The sequence below is a fragment of the Crinia signifera genome, chromosome 1 (assembly GCF_055691185.1).
Source record: "Crinia signifera chromosome 1, ASM5569118v1, whole genome shotgun sequence".
Lineage (NCBI taxonomy): Eukaryota > Metazoa > Chordata > Amphibia > Anura > Myobatrachidae > Crinia > Crinia signifera.
Window position 1 is genome coordinate 50,083,110 of NC_139217.1, and position 19,642 is coordinate 50,102,751.

At 43.5% G+C, this 19,642-nt stretch overlaps 1 protein-coding gene across 2 annotated transcripts in view; it reads right to left on the minus strand.

Moving 5' to 3' along the window:
• Positions 1–350: 350 nt before the first annotated feature.
• MXD4 (MAX dimerization protein 4) overlaps positions 351–19,642 on the minus strand; it is a 50,886-nt gene continuing 31,594 nt past the window's right edge. For both annotated transcript variants that reach the window (XM_083151422.1, XM_083151414.1), the window contains exons 3-6: positions 15,091–15,120; positions 13,785–13,899; positions 12,493–12,652; positions 351–9,208 (exon numbers count right to left, since the gene is read on the minus strand). In XM_083151422.1, the coding sequence (XP_083007548.1) occupies positions 9,060–9,208; positions 12,493–12,652; positions 13,785–13,899; positions 15,091–15,120 (454 nt within the window). In that variant the 3' untranslated portion in view covers positions 351–9,059. The remainder of the gene's footprint in view (positions 9,209–12,492; positions 12,653–13,784; positions 13,900–15,090; positions 15,121–19,642) is intronic.

The window sequence follows — 19,642 nt, forward strand, 5'->3', positions numbered from 1 at the left end:
TCATTTGTGAGAAGTGATGACAAGAATATCCCTTATTGTAAATATGCCCCACAGACTATGAAATGACAGGTGAGCTGTGGGCTGGGCTATGCATATGTGTCATTACATCAGACCGATTTTTGCACCAGTGATAGGACTGTAGCAAGTGTGCAAGTTTAATAGCAACAGCTGTGGATCCAATCGTGGGTGCTCTGATGTGTACAACGCGGCATACAGTAGTCCGCAGCTGGCGCAGGGAAAATTACCTACGGTTGCTGTTTAATCATAATGGTTTTGTTTCCTTGACAACAATCAGCCAGGACTGTTCAGCAAAAAGGGAATTGAAAGTAAAAAAGACCACAAGAAACAAGTCAGATATAAAAATTTGTATGTATATTACAATGAAAGTATGACAGAGCACAATACCATCAGCAAGCTACCAGTTGTAGCCAGCACCATGAACATGTGTTCAGAATTTTACAATATTATACATCTTACACATTATAAAGCAATATATATATATATATATATATATATATATATAATTTGTTTTTCTGGCACAGAAATCTCCCAGTGCAGCATTGTCACCAGCTATATTGGCCGTGATGTACGGTCGGATCGTCTGGGAACACGTATGAATGTTCTGACAAAAGTAGCACATTTTAATAGAACATAAAACGTTCACGGGGATCATGCAGTCTTCTCTCCAGTATAACTTATTACCAAAACAATGTCTGTACTTCGGAATCCCACGTCCTCTCTCGCAGTGGTTGAAAAAAAATAATGGCATTCTTTTTTTCCTTTTTTGTTCAGTTAAAAACATAAAATATACACTGGTTGGTTTAAAAATATAAAGGGTATATATATATATATATATATTTCTGGTCTCTCCATAGTGTAAAGAACTCATTTGTTGAATCGCCAGGGTTCCAGTAACAGAACTGTGCTATCGTACAATAGAAACAGACAAAGCTTAAACAGAACTTTGACTTTTGAATAGATTTAATAGTTTGCATACCTGTAACGTTATGACTACTACCTCCTACTATAAATCTGCTTTTTGCCTACATTAAACCGATGGGAGCCATTTTGCGGTCTCAGCCAATCAATTCGCTAGAAACTGACTTTACTGAGGCAATCATGCTTCCTTCTAAAGAACTGATTGGTATTGGTCCAAAATGGCTGTCTCCACGGTAGACAACACACATACTTTAAATTATGGATAGGTCAGATAGTAAGGGGTATTTACTTCTGAAAAAATAAGTGAAGGTGTAGCATGTAGCAGCCAATCAGAAATTAGCTTTAATTTCTCTGGTGAATTCTAGAAAATGATAAAATCTGATTGGTTGGGCAACGCCACCACCGGTCTGTTTTAGAAGGTTTAGTAAATCTACACCTAAGAGAAGAGAAATCTCATATATGAATGTTCATTTGGAGGACTCCTATTGTGCATGAAGGTAATGCACAAAAAGCAAATTACCTCAGATTTATTGGGGTCGCAACCCAGGGCTGCCACAGTTTCGATTTTTGCCCTTTATTAAGGCTATAGTGCTGGGCTTTTAACCATTGCTGGTTTGAAAATCAAACTGTGTGAAATAACAGCTCACTCCCGACTGGCGCGCAATCACACAGTACCGCAACCTGAAAACTATGACGAGCTTAATAAGTACACCTGCAAAATGTCCATTTTGATAAATAGCTAATTTTAGGCTCTATACAAGGAAGACTAATCTCATTGGTAAACCTAAATTAAAACAAGCTATCTACTGTAATGACTGGAACAAGGGGGAAAAACAAGGTAGTAATGGTCACAAAAATACAAATCCTCTGTATATGAAATTACCCTGCACATTTTTTTGTCACTCACCACAGTAAAATCTAGTCTTATTTTGGCATAAAGCGATTGTAGCGCCAAAAAGAACAATGACACCAAGTGCCATGAAGCATACATTAGTTATACATATATACCCAAATGGCGAATTATCTGAGGTTCTCTGCAAGTAGCAGGAATTCAGCGAACCCCACATTGTGGATGACACATTCAGTCTAGACATTACTCCTGAATAGCCTGCAAGGGTGACAAATTATCGTCACAAAAGAGGCGGACAACTATTATCACCGGTGTTGGTGACAACTGACCAGTGGCCGTCCTTTCCTCTGATGAACCAAAGTATTTCAATACGCTGAGCCCAAGCCATTGCCGGCCTTCATGACCTGTGCAAGTTATGAACAAATGTATCTTCCGGCCTCTGAAAACTTTGTGCCAGAGAATTCCATTCAATGTTGAGGTTCTGTCCTATTACATTGCAATCTCAGTCCCTGTCAGGTCATCTGACACGGTTACTATGGGATCCTGACACTGCTGCTTACACCGCCAGGCCTATAATAATTTAAGTACAGTACATCCAGGTCCAACCTAAAATGTAATTTACGAGAATAACATCAGATTCTAGTAACTGGTATGGAAATATCCAAAGTCCATTGTCACCATACAGGGCTTGTCCAAAAGTAATGTATAGTATAAAAATGTCAATGTTATACTGAATAATAAGCAGAAAAAGGCTTGCGATCCCCATAACAACTGATCAGATTTATTTACTACACTTTATAAAAGCAAATTCTGACTGCCCGTTATGGGAATCACCTTTTGTCGCCAGTTGTCACAAACGGGCATCAATCTGATTTAAAAAACGGAATAGAATTTTAGTAGGCCGAAGAGCGTAAAACAAGGCTATTTCATACTGTTCTCTTGCAAGTGTCTGACTTGCACCCTCCTTGCATGGACTCCCGATATTACGCCACTTTCCAGGCACTGTCCTCTATCGGACTGTATCAGATGAATGTCATCAAATAAGCTTTATTGACCACATTGTGCTAAACATAAATACAGGATCTTCTCAGATGTAAAGCATCACATCCTACAGAAATAATCTCAAGTCTTTAACATGTGATTGGACAATGTACAGAATTCAGTAATCTCATCTGACCACTGGTCAGTGAAACCGTACTTGCCTCAGTCAACAACATCGATGCCGTAATGCCAATCCTTGATGTGTATTAAAATCAGCATGGGGGTAAAATGTTGTAAGTAATATTTTGCATAGCAATGGTAATTACTAAATGCTAAGGGCATAAGAACATAATTGGAATGTCTTCGTATGAATGGCTAAATCAATTCAGGGGATGCAAACCTTTCGGGAGAGTGACTGTGTTATAGCGGTCACCCACACACACACACAGTGGAAGAAGCCCCTTTTGAGGGCTGTACCAACATTAAGCATATTCGTCCTCAGTGATCTAATACATTCGATGGAGTTCCTCCTGCTTCAGTGATGGGATTGGTTCCTGGTGCACAGGCATGCCACAAAAGGGCTGCATCCACGGTACGTGGGTAACAAGTCCACAAAGACACGCAAAATGTGCAAATCAGGAACAACCCAGGATAGAAAAACTAAATATTTACTACTACGATTTACGAAGCTTTGGTTAGAGATAAAGTTCCAGCCGATCAGCTCCGAACTGCCACATCAAAGAATGAGTTTGAAAAGGGACAGTTAGGAGCTGGTTGGTACTTTATGTCCATTCAAGGCTTGGTTTCCTTTGTATCAGTGCAAAATTCTCTTTATTTGATCTGGTAGTGACCCTACACATTGGTTCTGTGCAAGACAATCTTCTGACAACAGACCGACACTGCTTCACCATTTATTGGTTTCTGCAATTACGATCAGTTCTTTCACTAGGTTAATGGTAACAGTCCGCTGTTGCCTAAAGCAGGTCTAGGTCACGTGATTTCCAATTAAAAGCACCTGTAGCCTACAGAGGCACGAGAGTAGCTGCTTTGTGGGCATATCCAACATTCGGAAACCCACCGCCTGTCCTATTACAAGCAATGAGTGATTGGGGAAGCCCAACTGCTGAAACTCCGTTCTAGAGTGCTGATAGGCTGAATATGGTTTTGGCTACTAAAACCTTCGCCGAGTACAATGGTAAATAACAGAGCTACTAATTATTTCCGCTTTCAAATACATCGTTTAAATATTGCCAAGTTCCTAAGCAACACTAATAAGCGAGAGAGGGTCACCTCTCCCCCCACCCCCAGCACAGTCACCAAAGAGAATATTCAGCTGCCGAGTGTAGTGACTGCACCACCCCCCTCCAACATCCAGTAATGAAGGGGTGAACCTGAATCAATCATGTGACTAACAGAAAAATAAAATAAACATACATATGTGTATGTCCTTGTTGGCAAGACCCAAAGCCAAGTAAGTGCAAATGACAGGGGACCTTCATGAAACATTGCGCACAGGAAAAAGCATAGCAATCAATCAGACGTCCTCTTTAGTCTTCTAGGCTTCACAAGAAAAAGGAGGAAGAATCTGATTGGCTCGCTACGTAAATGCCACATTTCTCATCCTGTGAATGCAATCCCCCACTGATCTTAAGCTGCCACAACATGTATTAATTGTCTAACAATAACTGGTTTTCTTAGCGGAGAGAGAGATGTCTGCTTTAATAGTACAGGCCGGGATTTCAACATGTTGCTACAACTAGAAATAAAATGTTCTCTGCACTTATTTAAAGAAGTTTGTGTTTTAAACTTTTGCCTTATTTATTTTGACCGGCGAATCACCTCTTACTCAGCTACAACATTTGGTAGGCGTCAGCTGAGTAACATCGGATTTACGTACACAGAAGTGTTAGGTCTAGGCTTACTAAATCACGTGTGCGAGGCTGGTGCTACCATCGGTCAAACTTACGCGCTCGCTCGGGGGGGGAGTCTGAAATTGTACCCGTGTCCCCTATGTAGAGGGGTCAGCCCTTTTTATTTTGAACCAAAGCAGCTCATTTTATCAATTCATTTTGAATGAGTGACATTTACTATACAGTAACTTTGATCACGTCTTGGTATGAATGTGAGGGCAATGTTTAAATGCCAACAGATTGGTGTTTAGTTTTAGGGGCGGTGTGTAATGGAAGTGGACATCTACAATGTCTTCTCTTCTAAAAAGTGTCCTATACTGTAGCCAGTGCGGATTCTGAGTCGGACGCAGCTGCGATGTCAGATGCAGCTGAGCGGTGTGCATCATCTGTGCTCGCATCTGAGTGACATCACACACATCACACACCTCCCAGCTTTAATCGTACAGAGCAGCAGCACAAATGCAGGCAGGCGGCAGTGTATTTGAAATGTATGGGGGGATTCCTGGGCAGTGGCTAAATCAGACGCATCAAGATGTTGCATTTTAAGGGAGTGTCATGGGTGTGTCGCTGAAAGCATTTGCTTACAAAATCGCCTACGTAGGAGGCCGTACTCTGGCACCGAAACGGCAACTACCATACACCTGGAGCAATATCCGATGGTGAGCCTGACAGCAAAGCAGCATCTATAGATGCTGTGAGTGGGTGTCCCAGTCCTTTGCAAATTCAGATGCCTGGCTATACACCAGGGATACACAGGGGCATTAGCATAAAATTGCTGGCGCCACTGCAGAAAAATATGCAAGGACAGCCGCGACTGTTTCCGACCAGAATCAGCTCCTTCTCCCAAGTCTGTGATTGGACTGTACAGTCTCTCCTTGCTGGGGAAGCACAATGACTACAATTATTTGTCCACGGGCCAAGTAAAGCAAAAAAAAGCAACCAACTGGGTAAAACCATGCTGCTCTGCAGCTGGGGCAGATCTAACATGTGCAGACAGATTTAGGCTTTGGGTGGGTTGTGTCCAAACAGTGTAACAATAAAGCTGTCTAACATTTGTGGGCTGCATGCAAAAGCAGACAGTATTTATCGTGCACAGAAAAAAAAACATAAATGTATTTGCTCCCCTTGTATTGCAACATGGTTTGTTCCAGACTTGCTTTTTTTCCCCCTTTACTTACAAACATAAAATCAGGACCTATTTGCCTAATTGGGCTGCATTGTAAATTAAATCCATTTTGTGAGTTATCCAAGTTTTTTTTTTTTTTTAAAGCGGCAATCATTCACACTGCAAAACCAGGTTATCACCATGATTGCCGTTTAAAACAAAAAAACAGGAGAGAGAACGCTCAGAAAATCTCTCTCACACCCTGTTACATCCCCCCTCCCCCATAATGGTACATTTCTATAACTGCACTCCAGCACTGAAGGTGTAATAGGGCCAAGATGAACCACCAGGTTAAAAGGCTTTCCACTGAAAATAATCTGAGAAATTGTCAAAGAAAATGACAGTTGATTACCAAGGCACAATATGAAGAAAATAAGAGAGTCCCTGAGACTCTGGTTTGGATTAATCCCTTGCCCATCCCAACCCTCCCTCCCCAATATAATGAGAACATTTAGGAAAATATAATACAAAATCTTTTACAGGAAATATAGACTACACTTGCTAAAATCACTCGCCAGAAAGTGTCAATAGCTTCTTTTTTTTTGTCTTTTTTTTTGCACAACCTCCATGTTCTCTCAGACTAAAGGTGGCCATACACACGCAGATTTATCTCCAGATCTGTCTGGTTGGAACAAAAACATGGTTATGGATGAGAGCAAATGACAGTTTACCATTTGCTTGGAAATGCTGGAAAACTGACAAACTGTCACTCATCCATAACCATGTTTTTGTTCCAACCAGCCAGATCTGAAGATAAATCTTACTAGTGTATGGGCATCTTAAGGGGCAGATGTAGTAAATCTTGGTCAGATAATGTACCAACTAAACAGCTCCTAACAGTCATGTTACAGGCTGTGTTTGAAAAATGTCAGTTACAAGCTGATTGGTTGGTACTTTCTCTCTCTCTCCAAGCTTTGATACCCCATCTCGCCTCAAATGTACTATTGTATCCAGGACAGAGAACACAGTGATCCATCACCTACATAAGTAGAGCCGAACCAATATCTGGGTAATCAATTCACAGGCACCTAGTGACATCCCAGTATGTTGTTCCTAATTAGACCCACACCTGGTCAGCCTCCCTTTTTTGAAGGTGATGGTCCACTCTTATTGGCTGTGTTATCCTCTTTACCCAGCAAGCTTTGCTCTGACAGACTTAACGAGAGAAAAACGAGGCTGTGTTACACGAATAAAACTAGACTACGACTTCATAGTATTGCTACAATTCTCATAGATACATATTTAAAGTATATAAAATAAACAGTGCCGTTTCACAGCATGAATTTTTTTCCTACTTTTTTTTTCATTTTTAGGTTTCTTTATCATTCTAGACGTCAAAACATATTTCCTAGTGTGCGGAGGAAACACAATGTAATACGCAGCAGCTGTAAGCCATGCCTTCAGTTAAATGCAGTGGTAGCTGAAAGTTTAAAACACAAAACAAGCGATTCACAATTCTGCTTCACTCGAGCGAAGAGCTATATAAGAGTTATAGTTACGCTTCTTGGTGGTTGGAACTTAAAATTTAAAGCAACTCGGCGTCAAAACCTGAGTGCTTTAAGCTGAATGTAAAGGCCCCTTTAAAATTTTCAGTTCCAACCCGTCGGCAAGCTTCGTACGCACAGCTCCTTGTGTTATCTGACCACATACCATGTTTAGAGGGAAGTCTGGTGGTTTGTCAGTAAATTTTGCAAGAAAAAACCTGGATGGATGTCACCCTTCCTACATGTTATATTACATAATGATGGAGCAGAAGGATTGTATACAGTATATACAATCCAAATGCATGGCGAATATGAAGTGTGCTGATGTAGGTTATATTGCTATACTCAGAGGAAGGAAATGTAATGATAAACAGCCTACAGTTATGGTATAAAAAGGATTCTATGACCTTCCGGGATGTCTCAAAGATCACAATGTACAACCCTCCTGATGGGCGAAGCTAGCATTAGGGAACCTGTCAGTCTTAGGTTGTTGATTTTAAAAGGGGTTGGAAAACGTCCCAGTATATATCCCGATTAGCCTGAGGACAAGACAGCAGTGGGGCGTACCTGTCCCAAAATGGATTTGAGCATCATGTGATAAAGGGTGCCGGATGACTTCGCCAACGGTCGTTTCTCCAACATCAGAATCCTGACTGTAAGGAGCCCGACAGTCGAAATCCTGACTTACATGGGTTATTTTCCCTCTTGGGGGTCCACGACCCCCACAGGGGGAGAATAGAATAGGAGGCCAGTGCAGCTCACCACTGAGCCGGCAAGAGGCTTGAATGTGCTAGCCCGCCCCCCAGAAAGGCTCTTGACGGATTCTGATGTCGGAGAAACGACCGTCGGATTTCTGACTGTCGGTGAGTTATACCATAACCGTCATTACGTTCCACCTCATCCAACTACAGCAATTCCCATTAGTAAAATAGACTTTCCCCCTGAACATGGGAGGTCATTCGGGCCAGCTTCAGTGCAGGAGTAACCAGCGACGCTGCTTCTCCAGCACTGAAGGAATAAACTGCAGGAAAGAAGGAAGACGCATGCCTACGAAACCACAGCCAGAAGGCCTTCCCTCCCTTTACTGCATACAGTAGGAGCTTGAAAATTGTAATCACTTCCCAAAATGATGAGATACAGAATTGAAAGGAAGTTTTTCTCGCCTCCTGCTCTCCAAACACGAGTATGTGAAATACTGACACTGATAAATCTACTACCTGTTCTTCCAAGAAGTTATAATTTATTTGGGTAAGTCTAACTATGAAACTCGGCCAGCATGTACAAATTCTACTTCATTCTTAAAACTATATAATCTCTGGTAATCAAAAATATGTGACCTTCTCCTCTCTGTTTCTCCATGTAATACTTAGCAATGGAATGATATGACTGCAAAATTGGGCTTATTTGAGCTTTGAACTCTTTTTTTTTTTTTTATGCAACTAGCATAACCCTCTTCCCATCATGTCTCACCACAGGTCTCCACCAGAAGCGTTAGCTGGGATTTCTAGTGCTGTGGATGGAATGACGGGGGCCCCTCTCAGCAGGTCTGCTCCTGTAGGGACTCAGAGTAGGACGCAGTCCTGGCTGAGTGGCAGGTAACAACTCATATTAAGGTTTCTTTGTTTCCTTTAGGTTTTCTTTTTTTTTTTTTAGGTTTTTTTGTTGTTGTTTTTTTCTGGATGTAAGTGCTTTCAGCTGGATGGTCCTGAGTTGGTCCAGAGTTTTGGCCACTATAAAAGAGCGGAATTAAGTCTCAGGGAATGTGTGTAGCCGCTATCGCTGGAGCCACTTTGCAAACTGTAGTGGTCATCCACGTCGCTGACGCTCCCAATACTGTCCATTTCACCGGGGGTAAACTCCATGCCTTCAATGTCCACTTCTGAGGGAACAAAGAACACACAATTTAGGAAGGGATACACAAGAAAGTGACTATACATCTTCCATCATTAAATAGGAAGCAAGAGTCAAAATATGTATGGTTATTCTTTCTTCATTGTATAGAATCAGAAAACTGATGTTCTCCAGCCCACACAGGATCCAAAAAGCCGTACACCAACGTGTCAATAAATGCCTTTATTAGCAGCATTAGGGGGAAATGTATTAAACTTTCTAAAGAGGGGAAAAGTAGACTAGCAGGGAAGTTACCCAAATCAACTTCTATATAGCTTTTATCAAATACTTCTATAAAATGATAGTTAGAAGCGGATAGGTTGTTTTGGGCAACATCTCCACTTAACCACTCTTTAGAAGGTTTGAGTATGGCTACTTATAGAAAACAATTAGCTGCAGACACACACTGGTACCAAGTGATCCCTCCTCCTGAAAATACTCAGATACTCAGGTGTACAACTTCTCTAGAATGTGTCTCTCTTCCTAGAGCACGACTGACCAGCCTGTGGCTCTCCAGCGGTTCCCAGCATGCCCTGCCACAGTTATAGCCAGGGTTGCTTATGCTCCCTGAATGGCCCAAGGGTCCTGGAAATCACCCCCCCCCCCCCCCCTCCATACACAATGGGAGGCAGAATGATGCCAGTCTCCCAAGACCCCCCCTCGGTGTAGGGTCCACAGAACCAAATGACACAAATCGTGTAATTGTAGCCCCCCCCACTACTGTGCAATGGCAAAAATGTGCTGGTCATACCCCCAGACAGGATGTTTCTCTCTAGCTCCACCCTGATCCTGCCCTTTTCCATCCCGTCGGCAGCCCTGCCCCTTGCCTCAAAGAATTGGCTGCCCTCTCCCAGAGAGGACAGCCAGAAAGCGGTCAACCCTGGTTATAGCTTTCCCCAATAGCAAGACTGTGGCAGCGCATGCTGTGGCTTGTAGTTTGACAGCAGCTGGAGAGCCACAAGTTGGCCACTGAGCGGTACATTGTGTAACGTGTGTTATTTTCCACAGAGTTTATGCTACTTGAGGAACTGAGAATTGTAGAAACGCAAAAATCCAGGTGTGAACAATGGGTAAAGCCTGGTCTCGTTTCCGAAAACATTGACAGATATTTGTTCTTGGACCCACAGGTAGCTATGTACTAGAACCTTAAGATGTACCAGATGTACCATATATATCTATATGTACAGTATTCATGAAACTGTAATATGTGTTTGATGTTGAAAGCTCTTTAAGTCTTCTCTGTCAATAAAAATTATTTTGAAAAAGTGTTGCTTCGTGATCTACTACCCCTGCCTTCGAAACCTCCAGAAATCTTAAAGCAAGGTCAATGGCAGGGAACTTGCTCCTGGCCTCCCCTCTGTGCTACCTGCACCAGACATTCTAGGGGTGTAATTATATATAATTTACCCCACTGTGTAATATTATTAGCAGGCAGGATGCATTTTACTTCCTCACCTGCATTAAATCACTATGTAGGAAAATACTGACTGGGTTCACATGATTAATATAATTGTATCTCAATCAGTGCTGTCTACAATATTAACCTTTGTACTTCTGTAGATGAATAAATGAACAAATGCAATAAGTAAAAGGTGCCCATACACAGGTCCGATGTCATCTGATTCCGACGGATCAGGCCGATATACAGTATAGGATTAAATCAGTCCAAATCGGAGGTGTTTGACATCAGGACCGGTCTGATGCGGGTTTCCGTGCGCATCAGATCGGATCCTGTAGATATTATGTGCAGCACATAAGATAAATCCGAATCGGATCATCAGTGGGGGAAACAACTAAGGTGATGGATTCCCTTAAACTCCCCCGTCAGCTCCCCGGGAATTCTTTTACATGCGATAAATCGCATGCAATTTATGGCTTGTAACAAAAGGCACATCAAGTGCCAAATCGGATGGAGCCCTCCCAGGCAGCTGCCAGGGGAGTTCAAGGGAAAACAGGTCCAAATTGTGCCTCGCACAAGTCAGACCTGTGTATGGGGACCTTACGTCTTGCACCACAGTAGGTTAGGAGGTATACAGTGCAGTGCAATGGAACAATGTAAGCATTCAGAAGGCAATACACCGAACGGTGCCTGCAGAATTACACGATGGCTACTGAATAATTCATTTCCTCTTTTACTAGGTGGTGTTCGGATGTTTTTCCCATTCATTTGTAACACTGAAATGTAAATATATACTGAACTCAGCACGGAGGCATTCCTACATCACCACTCGGCCCATCCAGATGTTTGCTTTGAGCTCTGGAACCTGCACCACTGTAAGTGGGTAGGATAACGGGCCCCTAAAGTGAAGGGCTTCACAGTGCATGCATCAGACTCTTGCGTATTATGAAGAGGCCCATGCTACACCCACAGTCACATCAGCAGACCCCCATACTGATTTTGCTACGGGACTTTCCATCCCTCCTCGTTTTCATTTTCTACACTCCACTGAAAAATAATTATGAGACCAGTCACCAAATATTCCTCAATCCATTATCTCTATGGCAGGGGTCTCCCTAAAGCACCGTATTGTGAAAGGGTACATGGAGTGGGCATGAGATAGTTCTTCCCATTGGATACGCACCTTTTGTCTGTCTGTCTCTCTCTCTCAATATATATATATATATTGCACTGTTCAGGCTCTGATTAATTACAATTCGGTCTATCTGCCAGAGGAATCATGCAAGAGGCAGATGGTCTATGCCTCCGTTACGAATGATGCAGCTTAAGGGGAAAATGTATCGATGGGCAAGGAACCCTATTGCCGATAACGCTGTTAAATAGCCCAGCCTTTACTGGAGGTCTAATAAACACAGTGGCACATACTGTATACCAATGCAATGAGTCTTTCGTTAGTAACTAGGCCCTTAAAAACGAAGATCTCTTTCAATGTAATCATTCGAGCAATTTAGAACCCAAGTGCAGTGGGGAACTTAGTGGGGGCATTGCACTTACCGTAGGACCTACAGAGGGCTTTTAACTTTCAGGTAGATTGGCCGGAGTTGGTGAATTAGATCCCAATGTAAGCCCTGCATACATTGCGAGTTCAGTGGCCAGAGCTATGTCATTAGTGTGCACAGTAACCTGTGCACACCCTCGTACCGCGTGCAGTTTTAACCTCGGGGCTCAACCTGGAAGCCAAAAGCCAGCGGTAAATCCCAGGATAATTCAGTTACCCCCCAATGTAGCCTTAGTAACCCTGGATAAAAAAAATAAAAAATGAAAGACCCTGATAAAAGTGTTTAGATCCTTTGCGCGCTCCAGGTCCCCCTCACCTTGTTCCGAGTCGGTGGACAGGATGGAGCCCATGCTATCGGTGCGCATGCGTTCCATCCCGTGCACGGAGAGCTGCTCTAGGCGGCGCTTGAGGTAGCGATGTTCTCTCTGAAGCTGCTCCTTAACGTTCAACGCTTTTCGGTCCTGTTCTTCTAATTTCTGACGACAAAGAGAAAAGAACAAAAGATTATAGAACAGGTATTCTATAGTCTAATTCACAACTGATAAGGGAGTATCCAGGAATGCTTACATCAGCGAAATCAATAAAAGTCTAACTTAATTATAATTGTTTGATCCATTCGAATGGAAATGATCCCCTACCATAGTCACAGCTTCCCTACCTTTCATTTATGAGAATTGTTCTGCAGGTAAAACCCAGAGAAATCTAGTTAAAAACAGAGTAGTTTATAATCAGGAAAAAGGGATTTGAAACGTCCCAATGTATACCTCTATTATTGTATCCCAATGTATACCTCTGTTTTCCAAGTATGATAGGAGTAGTTCCTCAATCATAAACTGTTAAATGCACATTTATTTTAATGGAGTCAGTGTAGAGCTGGATACACACTGTAAGATTATCTTTCCAATCTGACTGGCTGGAATAAAAATCTGGTAATTTCGGGGAGAAAATGACAATTGACCGTTTTATCCCAAACAGAGAAAACAGACAAAAATGGTCATTCAGACATATTGGTTAAGGCCTTTTGATTAAATCAATTTATGCCAAGGTTTTTGTCCATTTTCCAGCATTTGGGAGCAAATGGTTGATTATAATTGGTTCCCAGACATTACCAGATTTTCGTTCCAACCAGCCAAATTGGCTGAGAGTGTGTATCTATCTGAAGGGAGTGTTACTGTAGATTCAATAGTTTGATACAATGTTTGGATAGATTGCTGTGTTGCATCCATTCTAATTCTAGCTTCTACACTTCGCCACCTCTTCTACGGCCCGGAACATTGAACCTTATTTAGGTCCATTCGCAGTGGCCCGTTCGTTCACATGGGGGCCGATGCTTTCTCAATGCATATGTGCATGCGCTGGGTGCGTGCGGCCACGGCAGGTGCACGCACCCAACCTGGCGGCCTGTGGGCAGCAGGGCAGGGGTACTCACCCATGTGAACACCCAGTGGGTTTGATATACATTCTGAGACAGCCCATCGCATCCAACTGAATTCCCCCCATATAGGAATGTAAAAAACTTTTTCACTGCGCTTTCTAAGTGAGACCACAATACAAAAATAAAAACAGCCCTCCGACAGGTCAGACGGAGGGGAACCCCGGACAACCTACCTTAATGTGCATTTTTGCTCTTTTCAAGAGGCTTAGAGTGGTATGTCTGTTGCTATCTGGGCCCAGCGGCACAAGCTGCTTCAGCTGCTCCAGGTATAGTCTTAGTTTTGCTCGCCTAGAAAACAGAACATTCAGGTGATGTCGCCGCACTTACTGTACAGCCCGGGCTACAAACAGTCCCACACCCCCAATGCTGTGCTATAAATAACAGAGGATGGGACATAAAGTCACACAGCATCTGGAAAAGGACGGACGATGTCTGGGGAGCACAATCTGCTGGGGACAGAGCTCTGTGCAGTAAATCCCCCCCTGGTGCAATGTGCCTGTAACAGTATACGCCTAGCTGTACATGGGATCTGTTTGTGGTTAGCTTGCCGCAGACACAACAAGACATTTACTGCAACCGTAGAGGAAACGGTCACTAATAAGGTGGCTCTGTGTGACATGAATCTTGTTCACCTCTCGAAAAAAAACAAAAAACAAGACCAACCCCATGCTTCAGCGTTCCCTGTAAAGGGCAAATGAGTCACTTCCATCTAACATGGCAGCATTTGGACTTAAAATAGATCTGGAAGCGGGAAACCCTGCGGGAGGGAGCGATAAGTGTAACAGGGGGGACACTGTCATTGAGGCTACAGTGTGAGACGTTACGCTATGGGCTGTGCTTGGTAAAGTATCTGCCCCATAGACTGTGGCCACTGGCTGAGCTATGTGCATAGGTTCTGCTGCCTAGTTACCCAGCCTAATCTTTGTATCCCTAAGAAATATCAGGGTATGATCAGCATACCTCTGTCCAATCATGCCTACCATCAAGCATCACCCAATCAGGCCCTGTCACTTTCCAAACAGTCTATAACAGGCAGTTAAGAGCTGATTGGCTGGTAGCTTATCGCTCTCTGCTTTCTACCGCTCCAAGCTTTAATCATCTCCCCATGGATATATCTGCCTGTATCACCCCCAACGTGGTGGTCCTGCATCCCCTAACTACAGCATCACAGCTTACAAAGCAATAGTAAAATAATGCAGGCGCGTCAGAGGGAACGACACCGGGTGCTGCTGATTTTACTGAATAAAACCTAAGTGAGGCAGAGCAAGTATTTTATTTTTAGCCCGATGTCGCAATGCGACTTAAGGTGGCACGGAGATCATCTGCCACGTGGCAGCGTAATAAGCTCACCCACTCAATACAATGTGGGAGTGTGGCGCAACATGAACTCGCTCCATCTGTGTTATATAAATAACCCCTTGTACAGGAGGATACACACAGAACACAGCAGCATAGGACAGTGGTCAGGGTGCAGCTTACCTGTGCTTTTCCAGCTCATTGTGCGATGACCTACCAAAGAAACAACATCATTACAGACATGCAGATGTGATGCTCACTTTCCTCATATATATATTAAGCGTGCACAGAGAGACAGCGCGTATATGCACATACAGTATGCAGGACTGCGCGCGTCCCGAGAGATGAGCACCATACAGTATGTGCCTGGCTTACTACAGGACATAAATATACACCCTCCAATGTGCCATTAGGAGACGGCAGGGTTACAATAGGCCACATCATCCCAAGGATTTTATCCTAATGTATTATATTCCTACAGTATACACATGTAAGCTAGCGAGCAGGCCCTCTAGTTATTTAATTGGCTTGTATATATAGTACCTAGAGATATATGGCATTATTTGTTAGTCAGTCTTTCCAGCCCCCAGATTCTAATCAGTCACCCTAAAGCTGTTCAGAAAACGCAGCAAGATTCCCAGGATGATCTTGTGACAGCATCTTCTTCCCGATTTCCAGTGTTCATTATGTACGCAGCAGTAAGCAATCTAGTAGTCAACCCGGTCCTCGAGATTTACCAATAGGTCATGTTTTCCAGACCACTTAGCTGGTGCACAGGTGTAGTCATTACTAACGGTTACGTCTTCCAGACCACCTAGCTAGGGCACAGGTGTAGTCATTACTAACTGTTATGTCTTCCAGACCACCTAGCTAGGGCACAGGTGTAGTCATTACTAACTGTTATGTCTTCCAGACCACCTAGCTAGGGCACAGGTGTAGTCATTGCTAACTGTTACATCTTCCAGACCACCTAGCTAGGGCACAGGTGTAGTCATTACTAACTGTTATGTCTTCCAGACCACCTAGCTAGGGCACAGGTGTAGTCATTACTAACTGTTATGTCTTCCAGACCACCTAGCTAGGGCACAGGTGTAGTCATTGCTAACTGTTACATCTTCCAGACCACCTAGCTAGGGCACAGGTGTAGTCATTACTAACTGTTATGTCTTCCAGACCACCTAGCTAGGGCACAGGTGTAGTCATTGTTAACTGTTACATCTTCCAGACCACCTAACTAGTGCACAGGTGTAGCCATTACTAACGGTTACGTCTTTCAGACCACCTAACTAGTGCACAGGTGTAGTCATTACTAACAGTTACGTCTTCCAGACCACCTAGCTAGGGCACAGGTGTAGTCAGTACGAACTGTTACGTCTTCCAGACCACCTAACTAGTGAACAGGTGTAGTCATTACTAACTGTTACGTCTTACAGACCACCTAGCTAGGGCACAAGTGTAGTCATTGTTAACTGTCTATAGATTGTAAGCTTGCAGCAGGGCCCTCCTACCTCCAAGTCTGTCTGTTGTTACCCAGTTTGTCTTATCACTGTCTACTATTGTAAAGCGCAACGGAATCTGCTGCGCTATATAAGAAACTGTAAATAAATAAATAAATAAATAAACTGTTACATCTTCCAGACCACCTAACTAGTGCACAGGTGTAGTCATTACTAACGGTTACGTCTTCCAGACCACCTAACTAGTGCCCAGATGTAGTCATTACGAACTGTTACCACCTAGCTAGGGCACAGGTGTAGTCATTACGGACTGTCACATTTCCCAGACCACCTAACTAGTGCACTGGTGTAGTCATTACAAACTGTTACGTCTTCCAGACCACCTAACTAGTGCACAGGTGTAGTCATTACTAACTGTTACATCTTCCAGACCACATAACAGGTGTAGTCATTACTAACGGTTACGTCTTCCAGACCACCTAGCTAGGGCACAGGTGTAGTCATTACGGACTGTCACATTTCCCAGACCACCTAACTAGTGCACAGGTGTAGTCATTACTAACTGTTACATCTTCCACACCACATAACTAGTGCACAGGTGTAGTCATTACTAACTGTTACATCTTCCAGACCACATAACTAGTGCACAGGTGTAGTCATTACTAACTGTTACGTCTTCCAGAGCACCTAGCTGGTGCACAGGTGTAGTCATTACTGACTGTCACATTTCCCAGACCACTTAGCTGGTGCACAGGTGTAGTCATTACTAACTGTTACGTCTTCCAGAGCACCTAGCTGGTGCACAGGTGTAGTCATTACTGACTGTCACATTTCCCAGACCACTTAGCTGGTGCACAGGTGTAGTCATTACTACCTGTCAAATTTTGAAACATGTGCCGGATTCATTCCTAACCAACACATTCTACAGATCCACAGGTGTCCTTGAAAACATGAACTGTTGGTAGTTCCCGAGGATCAGTTTCGCTGCCCATGATCAATAACAAGGACTGTGCCGATTATTGGGCACACAGAGTTGTTAACGCAATTTACTGTACACCAAAACGTAGGGATTGAATCCATAACAAATTGTGTCATGTGCACAGCTGCACATATGTTAGGATGCATACATATACAGTGTAATGTGTAAGCATAAGATACTGGAGGCCCTTAGTGTATCTTACACTAGCGGCGTAGCATGTCACTGACATTGTATGCGAGAGTACGTCTCAGTCTGCAGTCATAATGCGCTATTTACTCCACACGCACCATACGAACATACAAGTCATGTGCTTCCTCACTGGACATACGGAACCACTACATGTGCTACTATGTTACTGTATTAATGAAATCCTAAGAAAGGGGTAGGAGGACACTAGGTGGTAGTAGGGGGTTAAGCCCACAATTAGCGAGTCTTCCTGGATGGATGGATGTATTTATTAATAAAAGCAGCCAGATACACAGCGCGTCTGCTGGCCCCACCAGAGAGTATTGGAGCATCAGCCATACCTAGGATCTGCAGAGAGGACACTTTGCTTACTACAGGCTCCCCTTAGTGACCATGCAGTTTCAACTGACAGGAGACACAGGCTGTTTCTGCACCCAAATAGTAATACACCAATGGGGTATGGATCATTAGGTCACCACAAAGTTGGTCGACATGCAGGAAGGTTGACCGGGTCATTAGGTCGACATGGGTTAGGTCAACAGTCAAAAGGTCAACATGGGAGTTTTCACATTTTTTTGTCCTGAATGTCGACACAGTTGACATGGACACTGAAACGTAGCACCGCTACGTTCGGCACACTATATTATTCTTCCACCATGTCCTAGTGGATGGTAGTGCATGAAATACAGACTGTCGGCTCAAAAAAAAAAGTGAAAAATCCCATGTCGACCTTTTGACTGTCGACCTAACCCATGTTGACCTTCCTGGATGTCAACCTAGACTCATGTCGACTATCATGCTGGTGACTCAATGACCGTATCCCCACCAATGTTAAGCTAGTTTATATACTGCACTTGTCCTACAGTATATTGATTGTCTTGAACTACTGTATAAGTCGCTGTGTTCTTGTTTAGCTGATTCGTTTATGTGCTCTGTAATCGGGGGATGCGGATCCCTTCTAGGGCCATAGAAATAAAGGAAGATAATAATGATAACGCTCGGGGCAGCTCACTACACGTTCCAGGACAGTTATCGAGTACATGTGGCCATAGACAACGTCCCACTCTTTTCAGTGCATCAAACATGTCCCCCCTCTATTCCTAGTAGGCCATGAGGCTACAATACAAGTTGTTATGGCGGCCATTGTGTTTTTAGTGCATTCTGCAGAATGCCAAAGCCAAATGTCTGTGGTTCTAGACGTGGCATTATATGGTGGTGCAATGCAGCAAGCTAACAACCCTTTCAGTAAACCATTAAAGTCTTCACTGAATTATACCAGTTTTAGTATACTCAGGAGCATGGTAATAAATGCAATAAATAAGCAGCTTTCCCAATAAAGCCCGCGGACGGAACTGGATTAGGTGGCGACGTCTTGCATTTACTTAGATGGCAAATGGGCTGCAGTTTATTTGTATACTAAATAAAAATCAGAAGCCATAACAGCAGCTGTCAGGCAGATATACTGCAGTTCCTGGCAATGTGGAAAACCTGAGTAATCACCACCACAGATAGATCATAAGCATTGCTATGCTGCACTATAACAGCACACAGCTGCAGGTACAGGGGGCAATGACAACGAATGGTGTGCACACGGAATACCTCTATACGCTAGAGACAGTACACATACAACGGGTACCCTCTCACCATGCCATCAGCCGGGGCATGTTCTCCAACCGCTGCAATGTAAGGAGAAGCATCCCACTGAAAGCGCTGGATTGCTGTGCCCACCACCATACAACACAGGGCTGGTTTTAGGGGAGGAGCAGATATATACCTATCATTCACCATGGTCACTAGCTATTGTGCAGGGCTGCCTTCTCTTCTAGCATCTCCACCTTATTCCTTCTATCTCACATTTGCGCAGAGGCCATTGTTTTCCACTCCTCGCTCTCGTGGAAACCCTCCTCTATGCTTTGTCCTCTCTTTCTTCTGGGACCCCTCCTCTCTGACCTACCACCTTGTCCACTAACATCTCTTCTGGGACCATTATCTTGCTCTCCCTAATGTGACTTCTCTGGCACCTTGGCCTGTCTCCTCCCTCCTGGTATTTCTCCTCACTTCCCTGGTACCTTGTCCCCTCTCCTGGACCCCCTCCTCACCCCCTGACACCTTT